Below are 22,397 nucleotides of genomic sequence, written 5' to 3'. Positions count from 1 at the left end.
TTCTGAAGAAGATCAGGAACGACTGTGAACAAGTGATCCTAATAGCTCTAGATTGGGCCAGGAGAGTGTGGTACGGGTAACATATGGGCATGAGTGTCTGTCCCCTGATCAGGTTACCACTTAAGTAGGATGTTCTGTGGTAGCAGGAGAGCAGGGTTCTACACCTGAATCTGCACAGCCTACAACTCCATGCATGGAGATTTAGCAGCAGCAGTTGACTATATTGGATCTACTACCTGAGGTTGTGGATATCCTCCTCGCTGCCAGGTGTTAGTCTATGAAAGCTATTTGCATCGGCCCTGGAATAACTTTATGGCCTGGTGTGGAGACAGACTCTGGAAGGATATTTTAATGTTTGTTTTGTCTTTGACCCAGCATAGCCTTGTAATAGGTACTAGTTGTTTGTAGTCCCTTTTAGCCTTTTTAATTTTGCAGAACTAACCAATGAAGTTTATTAAAGTTTTGTCACACGTTTCCTCCAAAATGGTTTGTGATGCTTCAGTGGGACCTTAACGTGGTCTTGATGTTTCTCATGTGCACACTCTTCGAGCTGATTCACACCTGCTTGTTGCGTCTTCTTAAACATTTTCTTCCTCATTCCGGTCACTTCAGCTCCTCGTGTGAGTAAATCCCAGACTAGTTTGGTACAACTGCCATACACCCTGATATTTCCACACAAACTAGTGCAAAGGACTCATGTGGCCTCCTTGCTGAAAGTGGTGACTCCTTTCTGTATTGAGCAGTCCATCATTACCCCCATCTTCTTAACCTGACCACACATCTTGAAAGAGGAGACGAGGCTCCATTTGTTGGACCCCAGAAGAGCTTTAAGCCTTTACATGGATCATACCAAGGGCCATTGGTCGGACATTCAAGTTGTTTTGTGTTTTTTGATATCTCTTTTTTTCAATTTACACAGAGAAAAAACAGTATAACATATCCCCCAACTGTTGAGGACATGTGAGCGAAACATACATCATTTATTACATAGGTCTTCCCGAGCCCTGGGCCAGAACATGACACCTATGTCGCAATCAGAGTCTTTGTTCGCATCAAAATGAAAACCCAATAGTTCAACTTGTGGCTCAAGCCCTCTCCGCTCTCATCAGCTAAGCATTTTCCACTTTTCCCCACTCTCCCTCTTCTCTCACTACTCTTTAGGGACCCCAGACCTTCTCGAATGCCAATCAGCTTTTTGTGGGTTTCTATGTAACAAAGAAAAGGAAGGCTGTGCAGAAGAGAACTGTGTCGAGGTGGATAGCCCTCTGCCTTAAAATATGCTACGCACTGGCCGAAAAGCAGCTTCCGGAAGGACTGGGTTCCTGTTCCACCAAGGCTAAGGCTGCTTCCGCTTCTTTGACACACTATGTGCCTTGAAATCATAGCCAACACGCGTTTTCTGTGGGTCTCATTCATATAATCTCACTTAGTTAAATTCGTAATAATACATTGTCTTTTTCGGTGCCAAAAATGACGACTTGTATTTATTCACCAAAAGGTATTATATAATTCCTGTTAGTGCATATGGTGCAGTGCTCATAGGTGCAGTGAAGTGAACTGTAAGATATGATACATATGTACAGTAGGGATGCCAATACATTATTAAAGCTACACAGTACGGTCATAATTCTGATTTCTGCTTTAGTTATTACACTTAGAAAATCCCTACTATAGTGTTGATGTTTCGTCCGCAACTTAATTCCTGTGGGTCTTAAAACGTCTACAAGTCTTGGCCTGGAAGGGTGGATGGGCTGATTGAGCCATGGTTACAGCAGTGATCCAGATTGCTTCTGGGTTTGTGAAGGCATTGTTGATGAGCTGACTTCTTGGGGCATCACAGTTTAACAAACCTCAGGAAGTGAGGGATGTACTCTGCTGTGATGTGTTTTGCCAGATGGCATGTTTTATCTTGAAGAGACACTAATGTGTATTTGGTGAACAAATACAAGAAACCATTGTTGGCATTGAGGAAATCTTTATTGTATTATTTGAATACATCTTCAGGTGAATATATGAATAAGGCCTGCGAACGCTTGTGTTGAATATATATTGTGCCCGGTTCTATTAATGGGTATAAGGGTTTTTGATCCTGTGTATTTGTCCATGTTCTTAAAATTAGCCAGGCTGTAACACGGGCATCAGTTCACATTTTCACAAAACACTACTGCCTTGACAGCCAAGTTTGATGGGCAGGATATTTCTCCACCTGGGAAGGTACTGCTTTGGTATCTATTCTGAAGTTGAGGAACCTGCAGTTAGACGTTAACCATCAAAAGAACAAGTTAATTACCTATGGTAATGCTCTTTCATTTGGATACTCTGTCTAATCACAGATTTATCATTGTGTTTTCACCTCCCGTTGAGGGGAGTGGTAGTTTTAAATAACTAAAAGGGTCCCAAGTTAAGAATCTGCACATTGGTACCAAGGATTGTGACACGCTCCACGTCTGAGTGTGGGGAAATAGTCAAGCACTAAACACATTTCAGGGTTGTACTGAGCTGCACAGTGCACCTAGCAGCATGCAGGAGCTTTACTTAAAGGTTTTAGAATCCAGCCTCGTGCCAGGGGAATATTCTAAATGTGAGGAACCTGCAGTTGGAGTATCTACCAGATAGTGTGTTACAGAAGGTAAGTAATTTGTTCTCTTACGATTTAGGCATTTTTGTGCTTGCATTTAAGACATACTCCTAAATAAATGAGCATATATAATTCAAAGGGGGAATACCTAAAAAATCGAAAATATTTAACATCCTCGGAATGAAAAGTCGGTCTATACCAGTGTTTCCCAACTTTGTCTCCTAAGGACCCCGCTTATTCGCTACTGGAAGCTGGGGACCACCAAGAATCTTGTACGATTTTAAATTTCAAACATTAAAACAGTAATTCGCAAAAAATACATAGAAAAGTAAACACCAAACAAATACTCGAGATTTTATTAATTTATATTGAAAAAATATGCAAAAATCTAAACTTGTTAATGAGTTGGTGCTACTTCTAGACGACTAACTTTTAAGTGTTTGGTTTTATTTCAGAAATTTTAACCCTCAGGTCAGATTCTACATTTCCCAAGCGATTTCTGAATTTATTTTTTGGTTACATAAGACCCGAGAAAGCTTTTTCACATAAATGCTTGCACAACATTTTAGAAGAGGAAAGTGGGAGATTTAAAAATATATTTGGGAGAACGTATTTCCCCCATTCACATCTTTTGAAGCAGAGACAATTTCAGGCAGAAGACAGCCTGAATCGGCTCTATTGGCATGTATGGATATAGTGGTCGATTTAGCGGTATGAGGTTCCTGCGCATGCCACAGCCGGACTAGGAACCCAAAAGCAGCCTGACAAATTTTGTCAGACCAGCCCGGTACCATGCATAGCCAGTGCAGTGAGCGCGCCAAATGATGCATTCTACAACACATTTGTCATTATATATTCAACTGTACTAGCTTTCAAAGCATAGTAAATGTTGACCTTACTGTGCACCAGGATACAACAGGCTTTGTTGGGGCTATCATTCCCTCACTATCACCCTCCAAGAGCGCCTCTCATCTCTCCATTTATTTATTTATTTATTTATTTATTTATTTGTTTGTTTAAAACATTTATATAGCGCAGCTATCACCTTACAGGTATCCTGGCGCTGAAGATAACTCCTAAAATAGATGCACTGGGAGATGACGGTAGGATAGTGAACAGTTAACATTTAGGAAACAGCCAAGTTTTGACCCGTTTCTTAAAAGGGAGAAGCTCACTTGTTTGACGGACATCCAAAGGCAAGCTGTTCCAAAGTGATGTATGATATTACAACGTGGGTTTTTACCACGCGTGCAATTACATCGCATGTGTTACAACGCATGCGATGTTACAACGCTATGCCATTAGAACGCAAGTCTTTACATCGACTTGCGCTAGATGGCGTGCTGACATTAAAAAAGTGTAATTTACTATTCCAACTCCAGTCCACTTAACAGTAGGGAAGGTGTTGGGATAGTAAACTACACTATTTGTAATGTTAGCACGCCATCTAGCGCAAGTCGATGTACAGACTTGCGTTCTAATGGCATAGCGTTGTAACATCGCATGCGTTGTAACGCATGCGATGTAACTGCACAGCGTGGTAATAACCGCGTTGTAATAGCTGTTCCCCGTTCCAAAGTTTAGCTGCTGCAACCTTGAAAGATCTTCCTCCTGTCCTGACCTTTTTAAATCTTGGTACTTTGACAAGACAGGCCGCAGTAGATCGGAGGGCTCTGGTTGGAATGTACCAGTCAAACATAGATTGCAGGGGGCCGGGCCCGACTCCATGTAAAGCTTTAAAAACAAGACAGAGAGATTTAAAAGCAATTCGCTGTTTCACAGGGAGCCAATGAAGCTCGGCCATTGCCGCAGTGGCCGAAGATCTCCTAGGCCAACCCAGGGCCAGTTTGGCAGCGGCTGTTTGAACTCTTTGGAGTCTGTCTAGCAGCACGGACGGGGCCTCGAGCAACAGCGCATTGCAATAGTCAAGGCGACTAAGAATGGTAAACCTGACTATTAAGGCCCGGGCCTGTGAGGGAAGGAGTGGCAAGACCTTGCGAAGAGAACGAATAAGGGCCGAGCAGGTGGTCACTGTTTTCGCAACCTGAGCTTCCATGCTGAGTTTGTTGTCCATCATAACACCCAGATTGCGAACCGTGGTGACGGGCTGTGGCTTTTCCGAGGTTTCAGGGGGCCAAAACTCCGCCGGGAACGGGCGAGCAATCCGACTTCCGGCGCAGAACAAAACCTCGGTTTTGGAGGCGTTGAACTGTAAGGAATTATTGTGTAGCCAGCCAGCCGTGTCTCGCAGACAGACATGAAACGATTCCAAAGGAATCGATTCCTCACCCTCCCAAGAGAGGATGAGCTGAGTGTCGTCAGCGTAATTAATTACTTTTAGCCTGTGGGAATTTATTAACGTGATCAGTGGTTTTAGGTAGACGTTAAATAAAATCGGGCTGATGGACGAGCCTTGAGGCACCCCATGGATCACCGGGGAGAAGGCCCATTGAAACGGGGGGAGGGACACAGCCTGCTTCCTATCCCGCAGGAAGGAGTGAAACCAATGCAGGGCAGTGCCACCCACCCCGGCCTCTCTTAGTCTCTCCAATAGAATCACGTGATTGACCGTATCGAATGCGGCAGACAGGTCCAGCAGGATCAAGGCTACTGCCTGACCCCTGTCTGCACGCATACCAAGGTCCTCCATGGCAGTAAGTAGAGCTGTTTCGGTGCCATGGGCTGGACGAAAGCCGAATTGTATTTCGTCCAGGAAATGATTCTGCTCCAGATGTTTGGAGAGACACGGGCTCACCCAGCGCTCGGCATTTTTTGCCGGGAATGGTAACAGGGAGATGGGGCGATAATTCTGTAGACATTCAGGGTTCAGAGAGGGTTTCTTCAACAGTGGCCTAATGAGAGCCTGCTTCCAGGGAGCAGGAACTAAGCCACTACGCAGGGATTAATTGCAGATCCTGCAGAGAGTGGGAAAGAGTTCCTCTCCGGATGTCTTCCAGTTTTTAGGGGGAATGGGGTCGAGAGGAGAGCCCGAGGAAATCCCTTGAGCCAGTTTATCGAATTCCGCCTTAGTAATGGAGGGAAACTCCCACAAGCAGTCCATAGGCTGGCACCCTGGGCTCACCACTCCATAATCAATGATGACGACCTCAGGGCTGGTTGGGCCGACCAGTGTGGGGGAAGTGCTCAGGTTTCGAATGATAGTCTCAATTTTTTCTTTGAAAAACAGCGCAAGATTATCGCAAAGGGATTGTGTGGGAGGGATTGACTTTTTAGCGCAGTCAGGGTGAGTGAGGCTGTTCAGAATCTGGAAAATACTTTTGGAACTGTTGGTGGCTGTACAAATTGTAGAACAAAAGTAAGCAGATTTAGATTTCATAATCTCAGTTTTATATTCCAAGAGTTTGGTTTTCCAGAGTTGCTTATTAGCATCAAAATAACCCTGTCTCCATTTTCTTTCAGCCTGCTTACAGGCCAATTTAAGGGCCTTTAACGAATCATCAAACCAAGGAGCTGATACTCTACCCTTGTACTTGCATTTCTTTAATGGAACGAAGGAGTCAATAGTTGTCGATATCCTAAGACAAAAAGCCTCATAGTTATCCTCAACTGGACAATTTGGAGAGAAGCTGTCCTCCACTTGGAACACGGCACCAGTAGTTCTCCGCCTTTCCAGAGCTTTCCAGTCTCTGTACATGAATTCAGAGGAGGTACTACGTGCCGGCATTTTAGCCCACTTACAGTTGATGTAGAATTTAAGGAGGGAGTGGTCAGTCCAGCCCATGGGCAGGATATCATTCCCGTGTACTAGCTGAGGGGTGGAAAAAATAAGATCAAGTCGATGCCCTGCTTTATGAGTGGGTTCCCTGACTAGTTGTTGCAGCCCCACGCTCTCACAAGAGAGCAAAAGATTATGCAGTCCAGTATCTAAAGGACCATTCGGCCACAAGTTAAAGTCCCCTAGAATAATTAGCTTATTGTGAGAAGTCGCCATATTGGAGAGAGAAGTAAGTAGCGATTGTTGATGCTGGGCACTGAAGGCCCCCGGTGGGCGATAACAAATAATTAGCCCCTGTCACATGTATTTCATTTATTTTATAGCACCTCATACCAATGTAGGGTGTCGGAGCACTTTACATAACACATACGGAGACAATGAACCATACGTGTGTAATTCAGTGTATAGTAAATGTTACATAACTTACACACGTATGGTTCGTTGTCTCTGTATGTGTGTGATGTTATCCCTCAGGACAATAGCTGCTCTACGTCTCCTCAATCGAACTCCTCCACTCTGCATAAACAAAACCTTTATTACATGTTATTGAATTGAAATATTTTCAGAATCTCCGTGTATTTATGTACTGTGACTGTTTATGACTGTTGTTTATGTTGCTGTAAAGCGCTCTGATACCCCTGGGTCATGTCAGTGCTATAAAAATCTCCTAAAATAAATAAAACCATAAGGCCCAGTGCTGTGGGTCACCAGGAGTCGCCTGGGACGACTCCTGGTGGCCCACAGCACTGGGCACCGCGCCGACACCCACGAACCACGCACGCAACCTGGGATTCATCCTGGACTCCTCCCTCACGATGACCAAGCAAGTCAACGCCATCTCATCCTCATGCTTCAACACCCTGCGCATGCTCCGAAAGATCTTCTGGTGGATCCCTACCGAAATAAGAAAGGCGGTCACCCAGGCCCTCGTCACCAGCCGACTGGACTACGGGAACGCCCTCTACGCAGGAACCACAGCCAAACTTCAGAAAAGGCTCCAGCGCATACAGAACGCATCCGCACGACTCGTCCTCGACATCCCTCGCCACAGCCACATATCTGCCCACCTGAAAGAACTGCACTGGCTCCCCGTCAGCAAAAGGATCACCTTCAGGCTCCTCACCCACCCATACACACACAGCGCTCCACAACACGGGCCCCGACTACCTCAATAGCCGCCTCACGTTCCACACTCCAACCCGCCAGCTCCGCCATCCTCGCCCTCGCCAGCGTACCACGGATTCGCAGAACCACCTCCGGAGGAAGATCATTCACTTACCTGGCTGCCAAGACGTGGAACTCCCTACCCACCCACCTACGACTGACCCAGGACCATCTCACCTTCAGGAAACACCTCAAGACCTGGCTTTTCGAGCAGTAGCAGCACCCCTCCCATTCCCCCCCCCCCCCCCCCCCCCCCTCAGCGCCTTGAGACCCTCACGGATGAGTAGCGCACTCTATAAATGTATTGATTGATTGATTGACTATAAGGTGCAGGGTTCACATGTCATCCATACTGTTAGGCATTTTTTAAGAGTGCTTGGTCTGGAGAAGCACAAACTCAGAGTGCATAACACAGTGGTTAGCGTTGACTTTAATAACAAGAATTTATTGCTATCCAAACAAGCCTTTTTTAGCAGCATCAGGATAATGAAAGACTGGGAGAAAAACATAACTTTCTAGCTTGTACCTTGCAGTTTGCATGGAACTCTTTTATAGCAGTTCATAGCTCACTGTGCTAGATTACGATTTTAACTTATGAACTGCACATTAACAAAATAATCTCTGTGACAATAGCAGTAGCCCACTGATCTGTGCACAAACAATACTGTTCTTTGATATGCATAGTACACATTAATTGCAGCTGGCATAGTAACCATCTGCACTACCTTAAATGAGTCAAAAGGAAATATGTTACTTACCAGTAACTCTAGCTCTCCAGCATTGGCATCTTTCAAAGATTCACACAGAAACATACCATATTAACTAACATTCTGATTGCCTATAGTTTAGATCATAAACCGAGGAGGATGGGTTGCAAAAGATACCTGTATCTGTATAACATTAAATGCTCTGTGATGAACTCAAATGACATGAGACTGTTTGTTTCTGATGTAAATGTGTGATTTATATCGTATGAACAAAATCCGGTAAAGAACAGTGAAAAGAAAATAGATCTCTTAATTACATAATTTCGGACACATTGAAGGTATACATTAGAGGAGTACTTTTTTCTGTCAAGAGATAAAATAACATGTAGTAGCAGGATGGCCTCTGAGAAAAAAAAGTAAAGGGCAGTTGCTGGAGTAACGTCTGAGCAAACCATTACACAGGAAAATGCAAGGGTGCAAGCGAAAAGATAACGGTGCAAAGGGAAGTCGTGAAATATTTTCTGGCAAATGGTTTGAAATATTAAGGAAGGCAATAAGTTTAGGAAATAGTTTGCATGGAAGGTTAAAACTAGAAGAGTGGTTAATCAATTTAAAAAAATGAAGGATAGTATTGCAGGTTTGGTGGCGGAAGAGCTAAGTAGACCTGCTGATATCTTTTCACACTTATATCGCAAGGTTTAACAGAAAAACTACACATCAGTAAAAGGGAGAATTATAGAATTTTATCCTAAAATAAATGTAAATAGCATCAGTTTAGACGATCAACAGAATTTCTGTTAGCGGTAATTAGATCTTTTCCTTCCACTAAAGTTCTAGGACCTTACACGTCTCTGGAGACGCTGACAAATGTTTCCAATCAATTTGAGCACCTCAAATGGTGGTACTATTAAGTAAATTTTTGAAACCTCCAAAATCACAGGAGACCTATGGAAGTTGCTGATTACCTTACTTAAGGCAGATTAAAACTTTTTATAAAGAACTGGTCAGTGAGGCTTGCAGTTGTCATCAAAGGTCTTGTAGGTCTTAATCAGATTATTCCAATTCAACTACTCGCCTTCAGTATATACATTACCTCTGGGAAGTACTGGATATTGCTGAGACTTTGAAACCGCCCTTGCAGTGTATTTTTTGATGCCGAAGCGCCATTTAATCTGGTGAGCTGGAGAGTACTTCGGTTTGTTTCTGGAATACATGTACTTCCCCTCCCAGTTCACAGGACTCATCTTTTAGTCATATAGGTGATCCTGTCAGGAGCTGACAGTGGAGTGGGGGGCAGAAATGGACATCATTACAATATAATGCGACACTAGGCAAAGCTTACCTGAAGTCTCCCTTATTTGCTATGCCTATAGAGCAATAGTCTTAGGTCATTGTAGGTCAAAAACAAATTAAGGGTTCTCCAGAAACAGCAGAGGCAGTGGGTATCTATATGCTGTTACTGTGGCAATCTTTCTTTTCCTTTTAACCCAGAGGCCGTAAGTATTTTTTGTGCTGATCCCTTCTTGGCAAAATAATTTAAATTCGGGGCATCCTACAAAGGTTCAGGGCCCAGAAAAAGGAGTACATGGAGCTGACAGGATTTACTAAACCAGCATTTTGTTAAAATACTCGTCTGGTCAGTGGTTATGAGTCTTCCACAAGAGCTCTTAACTTACCAGGTATCTGCATGAGTAGCTCATCGACACCTGGCTTTTTTTTTCATTCTGGGCCTTTTTTTATCCTATATTGATAATGTAATAACCAGAACTTCAAACTCCAGAATGCAAAGAAAAGAAATTGGGCTTGCACATGGACCTAGGAAACTTGAAAGTGCTGCTCCGCAGTCTGCCCCCACTCGGGATTAAACTAAAAAGATATGAGCCCTGCACCTCAATTTCCTTCCCTAGGGTTTGGACAGCTGCTGGGCCATGTAAAGAGCTCTAAGTTTCTTAGGTACATGCACCCTGTTCAAGTGTTTTTGGGGGTTTTTCTTTGCATTCTGGGACAAGTAGTCCTTATTTAATATTGTAATAGACAAGAATTTAATCTCCAGAATGCAAAGAAAAAGAAATCTTGTCTGAATAAACTATACATGCATGGGCCTTGAAAATGTGGGGGGTTCTGCCTGCGCAGTCTTCCCCTTCTAGGGATTTAAATGGAAACAATACCCATGTAGGTCACCCCTCTTCTGAGCCATAGTGCAGAAAACCCCAAGAAGTCTGCCTCTTCAGGTACTTGAAGTTATAAATAAACAATTGAGCCACATGCCTTGATTCCTTCCCTTCGGCTATGGCTCCGAGCCTCCCAAGAGAGCTGCCAAGTGTCCAAGGCGCATACGCGAGCAGCTCATACAGTAAATGTATTTTTCTTTTTTCAGTGCATTCTTTGACTCTTTAGTCCTGACTTGATCATGTAATAAATGGGACTAAACATGTTTGAATGCAGAGACAAAAACATGGACTATATAAGTAACTCATGCATGGACCTAGGAAAACAGAAGTGCTGCTTCACTAGTGTGCCCCCTCTGGCCTCCGAGTGAGAAAAATGTGCCCTGAATTTCACCTTCCTCCAGTGGTGGCTGGTAAACTTTGGAAGTGGTAGGGCAGAAACAGGCATGTACAGCATGAAATCATAAAACATAATCATGGGAATACCTATTCTTTAAGTACTTTCTGTGAGCTATATAATCCTGCCAAATAATGTTTTGGAAAGGCTGTGCTTGAAGACAGATTCTCGTGTATCTCATTCTGCACACAAGAAGGCACATAGGAAAGCAAACACATGGCTTTTCAAAACATTCCTCTTTTTACAGCATTGATTAAACCCCTGACTGCAAGCATATTATCACAGAGAAATGAAATGCACAATTAACTTTCAGCAACACCAAAAGTCTGTGCTTTATTTTATCTCCTTGAAGTCATACTTGGTCAGCCCTTTCCCGCTTCCTAGTCTAATTTAAGGATCAGTGCACAGCATATTCAGCTCATTTTCAGAATGCCTTTTATCCGGGCCGGATTAACAAGAAAAATCCAATGTATTATTTTATAGAGTATGTTGAGATTGAGAATTGTGGGACAGAAAGACAGAAAAGAAGGGTCCTAATTGGCAAAAGTATGCGAGATAAATAATAGAGTGCAAAGGAAATAATCGCCGACCCCAAGCAGAAATTTAGCCTTTGGATTAACAGATTAATTGCTGCAAACACAGTTACCATTCCAAAATGTTAAGGTGGTCAACTGGTCTTATTTTCCATACTTTAATGCTGGCTTAGAGCTGCAGATATCTCTAGTCAGTCTTCATAGAACTCTGATTCGTTCATCTCAGCAGCCAAGAATCATTACAGCCAATTCCTTTAACATCAAGAAGGCAGGTAAAGTTCACTTCGACTCTGCAGAGCGTATTTCTTTTTCATTGTGACACACAGGCATATGTGCACACACACAACCCCACCACCACCCCCACACACACCGCACAATCCATCTCCTCTTCAAAGAGGGGGAGACTGGCTATGCAAGATATGACCGAGACAGGACTCCTTTCAGGAGCCCCAACCTTCCCCATCTTATCACAGAGTTTGGTGGTATCAGTGAAGCTTGTGCTGATGCTACCTGGCCTGCACCACCCACTGTATGAAAGTAAAGGGCCCTATAATGGTAAGCCTGATGTGGCTGCATCATTCCTAACTTGGCCCTATGCACTAGAGCTTCAGGAAGTGCCTGCTTGCCTGGCCTTTACTAGAGAGGCTCAAGCAGGCAGGCTTTCATCATCACGTTGCATATGCTTACTGTTCGTCAGTTCCCTTCATGAAAAAAATGATAATGGGGTTGCAAATTTGGCGAGGAGCAGCGCCTCGAGGCCCTAATCAAGAAGTCGTTATGGCCTCCCTCTCATAAGCGATGGTGGAAAGGCCACCAGCTATCTTCCACCTCTGAGGCTTTAAGTTAAGAAATGGGCCCTGGGGCATTGGGGCCTGCCCATGAGTCTTGGGCCCCAAGGCCCCCCTGGAGTGAGAGCATTGGATGGCTCTATATATGAGCCCTATTGCCTGTGACTGGATACACTGAACCCTGCCCTCTTTGCCCAGTCCTCTACTGTGAATTTTTAAACACTGACAATGTGGAAACACGCAAAAGAAGTTCACGCTTCCAAAGCTATTTGAAAGCACTGCCCCCTACCCACCCCCATATTCCAGTGCAATGAGCCATAAAGGTGTCTGTAGGAATGCCGCCCCCTGGAGCTCAAGTGATGGACCTTCAGTGGGGCATGTCCCACAGTTTGAAGTTCTCTCCTCTAGACGAGATTAAAATAAAGGTGTACTCCGTTATAGATAAAGACTTGTACATCTCTGGTTACATAATTAAGAAGCTTAAAGCAGAGACCCAAGGTGCAGAGAAGAAATTTGTACGGTTTGTCAGGGAAGGTATCCCTTACACTGTAGCTGTGCCCCCAACTTCCAAGACTCTTGCGAGGCAGATCCGGTGCAAAAAGAGTCCCTGATTGCACCATCCCTCGCACACTTCCTACAATTTCCAAGACACCTGTCATAGCTAGGAATAATAGCAATGTGTTAGCTATCAAGATATTCTCAGGCTTCGAAGATCAAAGTCGTTGCTGTCATCTAACAAATCTTCAACGTCCCTGCTCTTCATGGTGTTGCTCTTTTTGACTTTGCACTGCTCAACGTAATTTTGACACTCCCATTTATAATTCATTTTTTGTTATCAATATCGCAGAACTCACCATCACCTCCCATGTTAGTCCTCCTCATTGAGGTATAGCTAGGATCCTATGGCACAGTAATCAAGGGCCCCACACCTGAGCATACCCTTGGCTACTCAGGACGCAACATCAGTCACAGAAAAGGTGATGGGAGCAATGCTTGCAAGAAGTTTTACCACCCGCAATCGCTTTAGGTAGCATTCTAATCCATCCTTTTTTACCCCCCTGTGACAACCTAGACAAGGGCCTGCCATATGCAATTCAGTACTGAACCTGCTCCTCGCTGATGAGTCTTGAGCTATAAAAGCTTTATTAGGAAAATTGAATGAACAAACTGCTGTATTTTTTATTTGTGCTTTTATAGTCTTAATGGCCGAAATAAACATCTTTTTGACTTGACTTGATGAGACTTAACAAGACTGAAACAGGTATGAGGATCGCTTGTGCTCACTTCCGGTGGGGGCCTCATCTGGCATTTTGGGATAGACTGTTCCCATGAGGATCAGAATCCGTACTGATTTGCATAGGGCATGCCTTTCTCTAGTGGTGCAGCGGATGAAAAATGGGGCGGTTTGAATGCTATACCCAGTGATTGTAGTGTTTAGACTACTAACATTCATCTCATCACCTTATGTGTTATTGATGATCCTTTTCCGATGCCTTTGCAACCTAAGTTCTTCTCTTTTTTTGACTACAAGCCAGTCATGTTGCAGAGACATATTTCCATATCGCCAGTCGTTGCTTCCACCTCTGGTACCATCACATGTGCCGAAGGGTCCTCCTTCATAATTGCATACTCCAGTGGACGTATATAAGGCGAAAGATCTCCAGCCAAGGCCCAAGAACATCCCACTCTGTCTCTGTGCAGACTGTCAGACCTCTGAAAAAGTATAATCTTATAGAACAAGATCCAGCCTTTCTTAGACAAGAACCAAAATCAGGATCAGGCATTGTTTTAACAGTTCACAACAGACATGCCTTGGCCACAGATACCTCAGTCCCTCAGAAAAAAGGTAGAGCAAAAGATTTGATGTAGGTGTGAAAGTCTGAATTGTCACTGCACAAGCTCTAAATATATTACAGAACATTTTTGGAAAACCTCCAACAGTTTTCAGAAGAGCTTACTAAAAATTGCAGATAAAGATATAGAACAAGAGGTCTTACAAGTTTTAATTCAGAGATTAGCAATATTTTCACAGGCATTCGCTTCTTCACACTTCTACTATGGCATCTGCCTGAGTAGATCCTTTTAGCTGCACTGTACTTCAATAAAATGGTAGGCAAAGCACAAAATAACAAACCTTCCCTTCTCTGGTCCTCATGGTGACGATGAAATGAAGATTGAATCACAAGCTGCCAAAGCACTGAACTTAGAGGGTAGAAAAAGATCTCCAATTCAAAAAATAAACATGACCACTATTAGCATCTTGGCAGTGTGTTCAATCCCTTTGTTGGCAGTACCAACCACATCCTCAATAACAGTAACAGACCCAGCACCAGTGTTTGTTCAAGCACACTTACTCCAAGATAGAGGTTTATGCAGCAGTCATCTTTATCAGGAGAGGCTACTTCACATTCAATACAATGACTCTTTCACTTCAAAAGTGATTCTGTAAACAAAGCCGTTGGAGCTTGTGCCTAATCCGGAAGGAGGGAAAGACCTTTATCGGAGATACATTGGTGGCCCTGACAAAAGGCCCCAAGGAATAATTTATACCGATTTATGTAAATTGATACTTGTATAGCGCACTACTCACCCGTAAGGGTCTCAAGGCGCTTGTACAAATACCGCTGTGGAACCTATCCTGGCTTTCCCTGTGAGGTGTCCACTCCTGGGCACCCCCAAGGTGGTGGCCAGGCATCCTTAGCGTTGTGGGGGCCGTGGTGGAGATTAAGCAAGCTATTGCCCAGAGTTGCAGAGTGGGACTCCATGATTGGAATAGGCACCGAGGCGAGAATTGTCAGGTCCGTGGAATCTTTTGAGCCCAAGACCCGCCGAGGCGGGGAATTGAACCCTGGTCCCGGGCCAGACCTCTGCATCAGGGTCTGCCGCTCTAACCATTGAGCCACACTTCTCCACTTAGACACCAAACTTAACAATGAGCTGCCCAGGAGAGAGATTTTGCATGCTTGCTCCTCATCAGATCTTCTTTAGCTCAAGAAGGGAGATGGGACATGCACAGTGTACTTGCAAGATGCATATTTTGACATCTTGAGTTGCCACAAAGCACAGAAAGTTCCTTAGATTCATAGTGGGGGGCCTTGTCTTGCCTTTCGGGCTCAAGTCTGCTCTTTTCATCTGTTACACCTGAATAGAAATTGAAGCAGCTTTCCTCTGTAGACAGAAAAATCTTGATTTGCCCATAATTCGATGATTGGCCAACTAAAAAAAAAAAAAAAAAAAGTAATTTCTTGAAGACGACATACCGAGATTTCCTCGTGAATGTCACCCTCCTCCACCTTTTGACACTTCAAATAAATTACTTAAAATCCACCCCCTCAAGTTCAAAGCCTCACATTTCGAGAAGCCTCTATAAACATTGACAGTTTTAAGAAAGTGCCCCATTTGATGGAGAGAGCTTCTACAGTCTTATAAGGTGCCTCCAAATTCTCCCCAAAAGTTCAACAAATGTCATCTCTTCTGGGCACAAATGGTTTGTTCATATTCATTGTTCTCAATGCAAGACTGCATGTGAGGCCTCTTGAGCAGTGGCTGGACGCTCAGTAGCCACAATGGGAATACAGCTTGGGAAAGCCTTTCCATCTTTCTGGCAGCGAAACAAGCACTACTCTGGTGGTACAAAAAGGAAAACCTTCTAAAATATGTTCCTTTTTATGAGGTGTTCTCAACCCAAATCATTGTAACAGAGGTTGCCCTGCTGGGATGGGGTGCTTACTTACATCATCTAATGTTTACAAAAAAGTGATGGATGGAATGCTTGAATTAATTTTAGCCACTGTTAATTACTCTGGCCACATCCTAGTACATCTTTATTTTGCACACCATGCCACCTCAGTTTGCACCAAGCCATTTGTGAATCAGTCTGGATCCTGCTCCCGTGGGAACATTCCAGTCTGAACTGCCAGGCCAGTTCCTCCCTGAACCGGAACACAAGCTACCCATGACCAGTTTCACTTCAGTTAGGGCTCATCAGCCAGGCGTAGCTTGGTTCCAGTGTCAGTGTGCAACGGGACCCACGTCTGGGCTTAGTCGCTGCACTTAGGATGACACACTACATTTTACAAAAAAAAAGTGGCGGATGGAATGCTTGACTTAATCTCAGCCACTGGTAATTACTCGGACCTCTTTCCAGTTCATTTTTATTTTGCACACCATGTCACCTAAGTTTGGACCCAGCCCTATGCAAATCAGTCCTGCATTGGCTTCTGGCAAGGAACTTACTCATCCAAGCAGTCCATCTTCCAGTAGTTCTAAACTTTCTAAGCTTATGTCTTTAGCAGAGTCTTCAAAGAACTAGGCGCGATTGGCAATCCACTTTTGATAGCTTTTCCACCGACTCCACTTATTCCAACTGTCTTGCTCAAACTGAAATGATCCTTATTGGCCCAGGATAGCCAAGACAGTGATTGATTCTAGATCTTCTCCACCTATCCCTGAAACCACACATGAGGCTTTCATGCAAACTGAATCAATCTTCAGTCAAGCTGACAGGGGTGGCTGTTAGACCCAAATGGAATGTCTTTGGAACTTGATAGCCTGGCTCCTCTGCTCATCCTGTATAGCCACTCAGATTGCATAAGTCCTGCACGGACATCTTAAGTAGAAGCAAAAAATGCCATCTAAAGAGCATCCTATCCTTTTAAATGGAAAAATGTTTACTTGTGATGCTAACCTATGGCTTCAAACCAATCTTCTTTCAAGAAGTTATCCTGCAATACTTGATTCAGCTAGCTCAGCGAAATCTACATCACCCAAGTCAAGGTACAACTGATGGGAATATCATCATACCAAAAGAGCTTTTCTCAAAGGTTATGTTTCACAATTCCTGTGGTCAGTCTTCTCCACCTTGAGAGCGAAGTTTTTTTCTTTGTAAGTTAATGACTCTTTCTTTCGAGTCCATACATATGGCTCCATTGCAGCATCTCCCTTGGTATATAGATTTTCTTGTGGAAAGTAGATTGATGAGTGATATTCAGGCTATCTCGACTTAGCAACTTATATAATTTTTCATTCTAACAGCGATGATAAAAACCTCTTTTCTTCCAAAACGTGGTTTCAGACTTTCATATCAACCAGTCCTTTTTTCTACTGGTCTTTGTTTAAAAAAAAAACACAATTCCGATAGAGAGGTCATTGCATTCATTAGATAGATATCAGAAGGGTGCTGGGTTTTATCTGGCGATAAAATGATTTAGGAATCTCTACCCAGCTCTTTGTCACTTATTGTCACCTTTTCACATGGTTAGCCTCAAAATAGTTGCTGTCAAGATGGATACTTTCATGTATTATGCAGTTATCTGTTTTCCAGTACCCATTCGACTGTCAACCCCAAGGCACATTCTACACAAGTGTCCCCATTGTAGACTAGTGCGAAGCAGCTGTGTGCAAATCTATATGTGCATTCACCTACCAGATATTTAGATTCAGATGCTAAACCAGACACCGTAGCCACTCAAGCTGCTTTAAAGAACATTTTCAGTTTGCGTTTCCTCTTGGCAGTCACAATTCTATTATTCTTTGTTTTCCACTTGAGCAGAAGGAACCTCCGGATAGACATGATAGGTTTGCTATTCTATTCAGTATATGCGACTATCAGTGAAGATCCTACTATACAGAAGGAAGCGTTACTTGTAATTCTTTTTTTTTCCCATTTTCAAACATAATTCAAGCCTGATGGGGATATACGGATGCTAGCTGCATTTCAAACAGCAGATTTCACCTTTTGAAAAATTTTCAAATTATTGAGACCTCTGTGATCCCTGCATGTCGAATTATTTATCAATTATGACCTACATAGAGACACCTCCAATGCAGAACCAGTATTACGAATAACATTTCCATGTCACATTACCCCCATCTTGATGGAACTCCATTGGCTGTCCTTGCTGGCCTGCACCATCTTCAAAATCAGCTGCATTTTATACAAAGACATTACGACCAGCACTCCTTCTGATCTTGTAGACCAGCGCTCCATCTCTTGTAGCTCTCCGCATACCCGCAGCAAGGACACCCTCAGACTGTAGACAAGAAATGTAAAAAAGAAAGAAAAGTCACAATGAAGCAGCCCTTTTCCATTATGCACCCAGGATCTGGAACAGCATCCCTGTATCCATCAGACATGCTGCAATGCTTCTCCAATTTTAGAAAAAGTTGAAGATACACCTCTTTAAAGAACACTACATCACAGTGTATTAGCTGTCCACAAACTGCTCGTTCCCCCTCTATTTGTAGTCTTTTGTGTTGTGTCAACTGGGCTTGCAAAGATCTGTAAATTTGATTTGAGATCTCCTTTCATTCTTCACTAAAGTGGTGGCAGGATGTCTACTTGCTTTGTTGTCTCTGTAGAATGTGTGCAGACAGACGTTTTGTGGTGTGATGAACAAGGTCAGTGAATCACAATTCATTCCTATGTGACACTTGCGGACGCTAAAGCTTATACTGATTATAACTAGCATACCCACTCCTCTCCCCTAGTGGTCATGGTACAATGATTGGCAAGGAATTGTCAGGGTGTCAGTTGATTATTATTTTTTTTTACCTTGAAAATTACTATTTTCCAGGTCACCTATGATTTACCTAATTTCTTCAGAATCTTTGCAATACTTATTCAAGGAAATCCTGATTTCAGTAATGCTTTTGCACACTAATTCAGAATGTAAGGTATGCATGGCATGAACAATTTCTGAACTTTGCTTTTCATCTTCTTAGGCATAGTTTGCGTCCAGTCAGGCAGCCACCAAGACGACCAGAATTCCTTTCTCCATCTTCAAGCAGATATCAGTTGCTAAAGAGTGATGAAAGGGAAAAGTCGCATCCGAAAGCCCTCTCATTCACATTGTCTGCAATGGAGACCTCGGGCGGTCTGAGTGCTAGTGGAAGCACTGCTGAGCCCAGGTTGGAATCTCTGCCAACTCCTGTGTCCTTGAATGCATCGTCACTTCCTGTACCACTCATTTCACATGTACGGAGTCCACCGGCAGAGGATCGATCAACTTCCTGTGAAGTCGGCCAACCAGTCCCTGATGGCGCTTTAGGCAGACCCTCGTGGGAAGCCAGACTCTCTCGCCAGGAACAGGCTGCACCACAAGTCGAGCTGATGCCTCCTTCGTACTTCATGACCAGCCGCCGAGGAACATCAGAGGTATGAGTGTCATGGACAGTTGTGTGTCTTAATCTGTATTTGTGTGCATGTGCTGCGTTGATGAAATGGCTTGGTTTCAGTTCTGCCTAAACTTCTTTGGATTGTCATAGGATTCAGTTCACCCTGAGACTGGTAATGAGAATGTTGGTGCTAAACACTTTTTCGAGCAGCGATTGGACAGAAGACAGAAGGATGGACTCTTCTCTCTGCTTTCGTCTGAAGACATTATGACAGGGCATGCTTCCTGCCCTCCCATCAGTACTACAGGTAGATTCATTTAAGGTCATTGTAATCTTGACTGTGATCTTATTCACATCTCTAGCGTGCATTCTGTACTTAAACTATGTAGCCTGACTTCTGTTCCAGCTGTTCTTCACCTCTTCATTGTATTCCGTTCATCCTTAGGATTGTTTTAACGTTTTTTGTTAGTGTATTGTATCTAAATGTGTTCTGATTCTTGCTTTTTTTCCTACTTGCAGTAAAATTCTGTATGACTTACTTCTTTTTGCTCTCAGCTTTACAAATACTTATTAGTGCTCACACTGTCTATATGTGCATTTTACTTGGTTTTAACTTACTTTCTTACTTTCTTAATCTATTTGTCAAGAACTCTGTTGGTGTCAAGTGAACCATTTTAGTTTGATAACATATTTCTTTACTTTCCCATACACAAATTGTCTCTCTTCACCCTTCTGAGCTTTACTTTATATAGCTTCTCATTTTTAACTCCTTCGATCCTATTACTATTTATCGTAAAATATGAGGTGGTGGCTCATACTCTGTAAGTGCGAGACACAAAATAACTGCTGTACCTAATGTGAGAAGTTGGCCTGGTATATGCTGTCCACTATTTATAGTGGGCACCTTGTACCAGTCCAAAAAACCCTTATTGATGAATAGGTTTAAGACCACCTTTATTGAAAGCTATCCTAGTGGTAGCTATGGAGAGCAGCCTTCAGGCTAAGTCTTGAAGGAGTGTACAGCAGCTTGGTGTACCAGATTATAACCTCTTGAATAACTAAATGAAAGGGGAACCACACAAGGTGTATATATAAAATATATGCATTTATTTCTAAACACTTTACTAAACTCTTTATGAATTTAGAGAGCAAGGCACACAATAATACAGTTATTAAACGACAGTAAATATCACAATATACAATGGGCCCTAGGGGCGGACCAAACCATATATTAAGAAAGTGGTATAAAAACCATGACTTGACCAGACACAGTGCCTAGAGCACGTAGAATCGCTGGGACCCCAAGGAACCACCCAAGGCAGTGACACAGGGGACCCACGGGGGATGTGTGCAGTGTGAGAACACAGCCGCGAGCCCCGTAGAATTCAATGGGAAAGTCGCGGTTGGAATTTTAAAGAATAAGGACACTTAGGGGAGGACTTTGAGCAAACCCTTTCAGACTTGGAGGGTTCTAGGGCCAGCACCCACGGGAGCACCGGAGTACCCGTGTCACCTCACCCAGGGAAGCAGGGTGCATAGGTGTCAAATGGTGTCAGGAATCGTCGTTGATTTCAATGGCGATGGGCTGCAAAGGGCTGCTGCTGTGGAAAGGAGAAGTGTCTGGTGTGATCCAAGCCTGGATCAAAGATGTAAAGAACCTGAAAGCAGAGGGAACAGAGTCTGGGTCACTTGCAAGTGACCAGGGGCACAATAGACGAATGCCCACCGATGTCGGGTGTTTAAGGTGCGCAGAGGTGAAGCTTGACTCAACTGCCACGGGGACCAGGAGGCGTCGACGACGACCGCAGGCGAGCTGTCCCACGAAGGATGTCAAGTGCTGGGGGGTCAGTTTCTGGATTGGAGACCAACAAGCCTTGGCAACGCACGCGGTGAGAGAAAAATGGCTTTGGTGTGGACCAGCCAGGTCCTGTGGACTCCCCTAGCGATGGAGAGTCAGGGCACGTCTGGAGCAACCAGGTAAGCCTGTTGAAAGTCAAAGTACCCTTCTCAGGGACCCACAAGTCGACGGACAAGGGATCGCAATGGGACCTCGAGAGGAATCTCTAGATACCAGCCCACGGCTCACTCAAGGAGTGTAGGCCAACAATCTTCGGTGGAATCACTGCTCGGGGTCCGGACTGCAAGTAGCCCAAAGCACAGCCTCAGGGATCGTCAAGAAGCATATGCTGCTGCAAATGGTCGTGGTGTACAGGGGTTCGGGTTGCAAGGTCCCCACGAGGGCTTTGGATCTCAGGTTTGCTGAGAGCACGGATCCGCCTCGGGGAAGCTTGGAAACTCCCCTCCAGTGTTTCAAAATCGGTGTCCGTCGATGCAAACTGGATAGATGCGTCTTTGGTGCCGGCCTTGCAGGGGAGTAACTTCTTTACTCCAAGGGAGATTCTTCAGTCATCCAATGTTGTGTAGATAGTAGAAGTTCTGGGATTCTGTAGTAGAGTTTCATCCAGGTAAATCTAAAGTCCTTTAGTCAGGGGTTCCTACTTTATACCCAAGGAAGGAGAGGGACAAACTCTGGGGACCCACCTATGGGAGGGTCAGGACAGAGGGGTGGCTACACCCATGTCCTATGTCCAGTTTCGTGCCAGAGCAGGAGCTGAGTGCCCCTGCAACTGGTTTGAGCTGGACTATGCACAGGGACACCAAATGTGCCCCCAGTGCAGACATCAAAGCACTCTTGGAGTGCACCCACCCAGTCCCAATACACTAAAGCCTGTCTGGGAGGTGGTTACACCTCCCTGTGACAGGTAACCTATTGTCCAGGCCTCCCCTGGCGGAGTTTCGTCCAGCAGCAGGAGGGCAGACTCGTGTCTGTGGCTGGCAGCATCCATTTTGTGATGCCAGGGTCTGTGAAGCTGGTACCGGGTGTACCGGTGAAGTCATGGTTCTCCCTCTAGTAGGGTGGAATCATGCCTCCACACCAGTTACTCGTGTGGAGGTATGATTCCAAGGTGTTGGACACCAAACACAACCTGTTTCCATGCAGCCATTCCAAAGTTAGCATTTACCGCGAGGTTATAATGCACTTAAGAGTATATGGTTTGGCTGCATCTCAAACAACCCTGGAATTAAGGTTCCGAAGGCTGCAGAGGGGCTCTGCTCATGCATGGGCACCCTCTTGCATAAAACCCAGCACCCTGCCTTCAGGATTGATAAGGCCTGCCATAGGGGTGACTGATAGTTTTATATGTGCAG

At 44.2% G+C, this 22,397-nt stretch overlaps 1 protein-coding gene across 2 annotated transcripts in view; it reads left to right on the top strand.

Moving 5' to 3' along the window:
* The window catches only part of SFI1 (SFI1 centrin binding protein), a 531,261-nt gene that overhangs the window by 398,278 nt on the left and 110,586 nt on the right, over window positions 1-22,397 (top strand). The window contains exons 27-28 of one of the 2 annotated variants that reach the window (XM_085635878.1): window positions 18,795-19,227; window positions 19,398-19,494. In XM_085635878.1, coding sequence (XP_085492004.1) covers window positions 18,795-19,227; window positions 19,398-19,494 — 530 coding nt within the window. Of the gene's footprint in view, window positions 1-18,794; window positions 19,228-19,337; window positions 19,495-22,397 lie in introns of both variants that reach the window. The other variant, XM_085635877.1, reaches the window with a different exon arrangement.

This window comes from Triturus cristatus, chromosome 11 (genome assembly GCF_964204655.1).
Source record: "Triturus cristatus chromosome 11, aTriCri1.1, whole genome shotgun sequence".
NCBI lineage: Eukaryota > Metazoa > Chordata > Amphibia > Caudata > Salamandridae > Triturus > Triturus cristatus.
The sequence above is the reverse complement of the archived record's forward strand: the minus strand, read 5'-3'. Positions and strand labels throughout refer to the sequence as shown.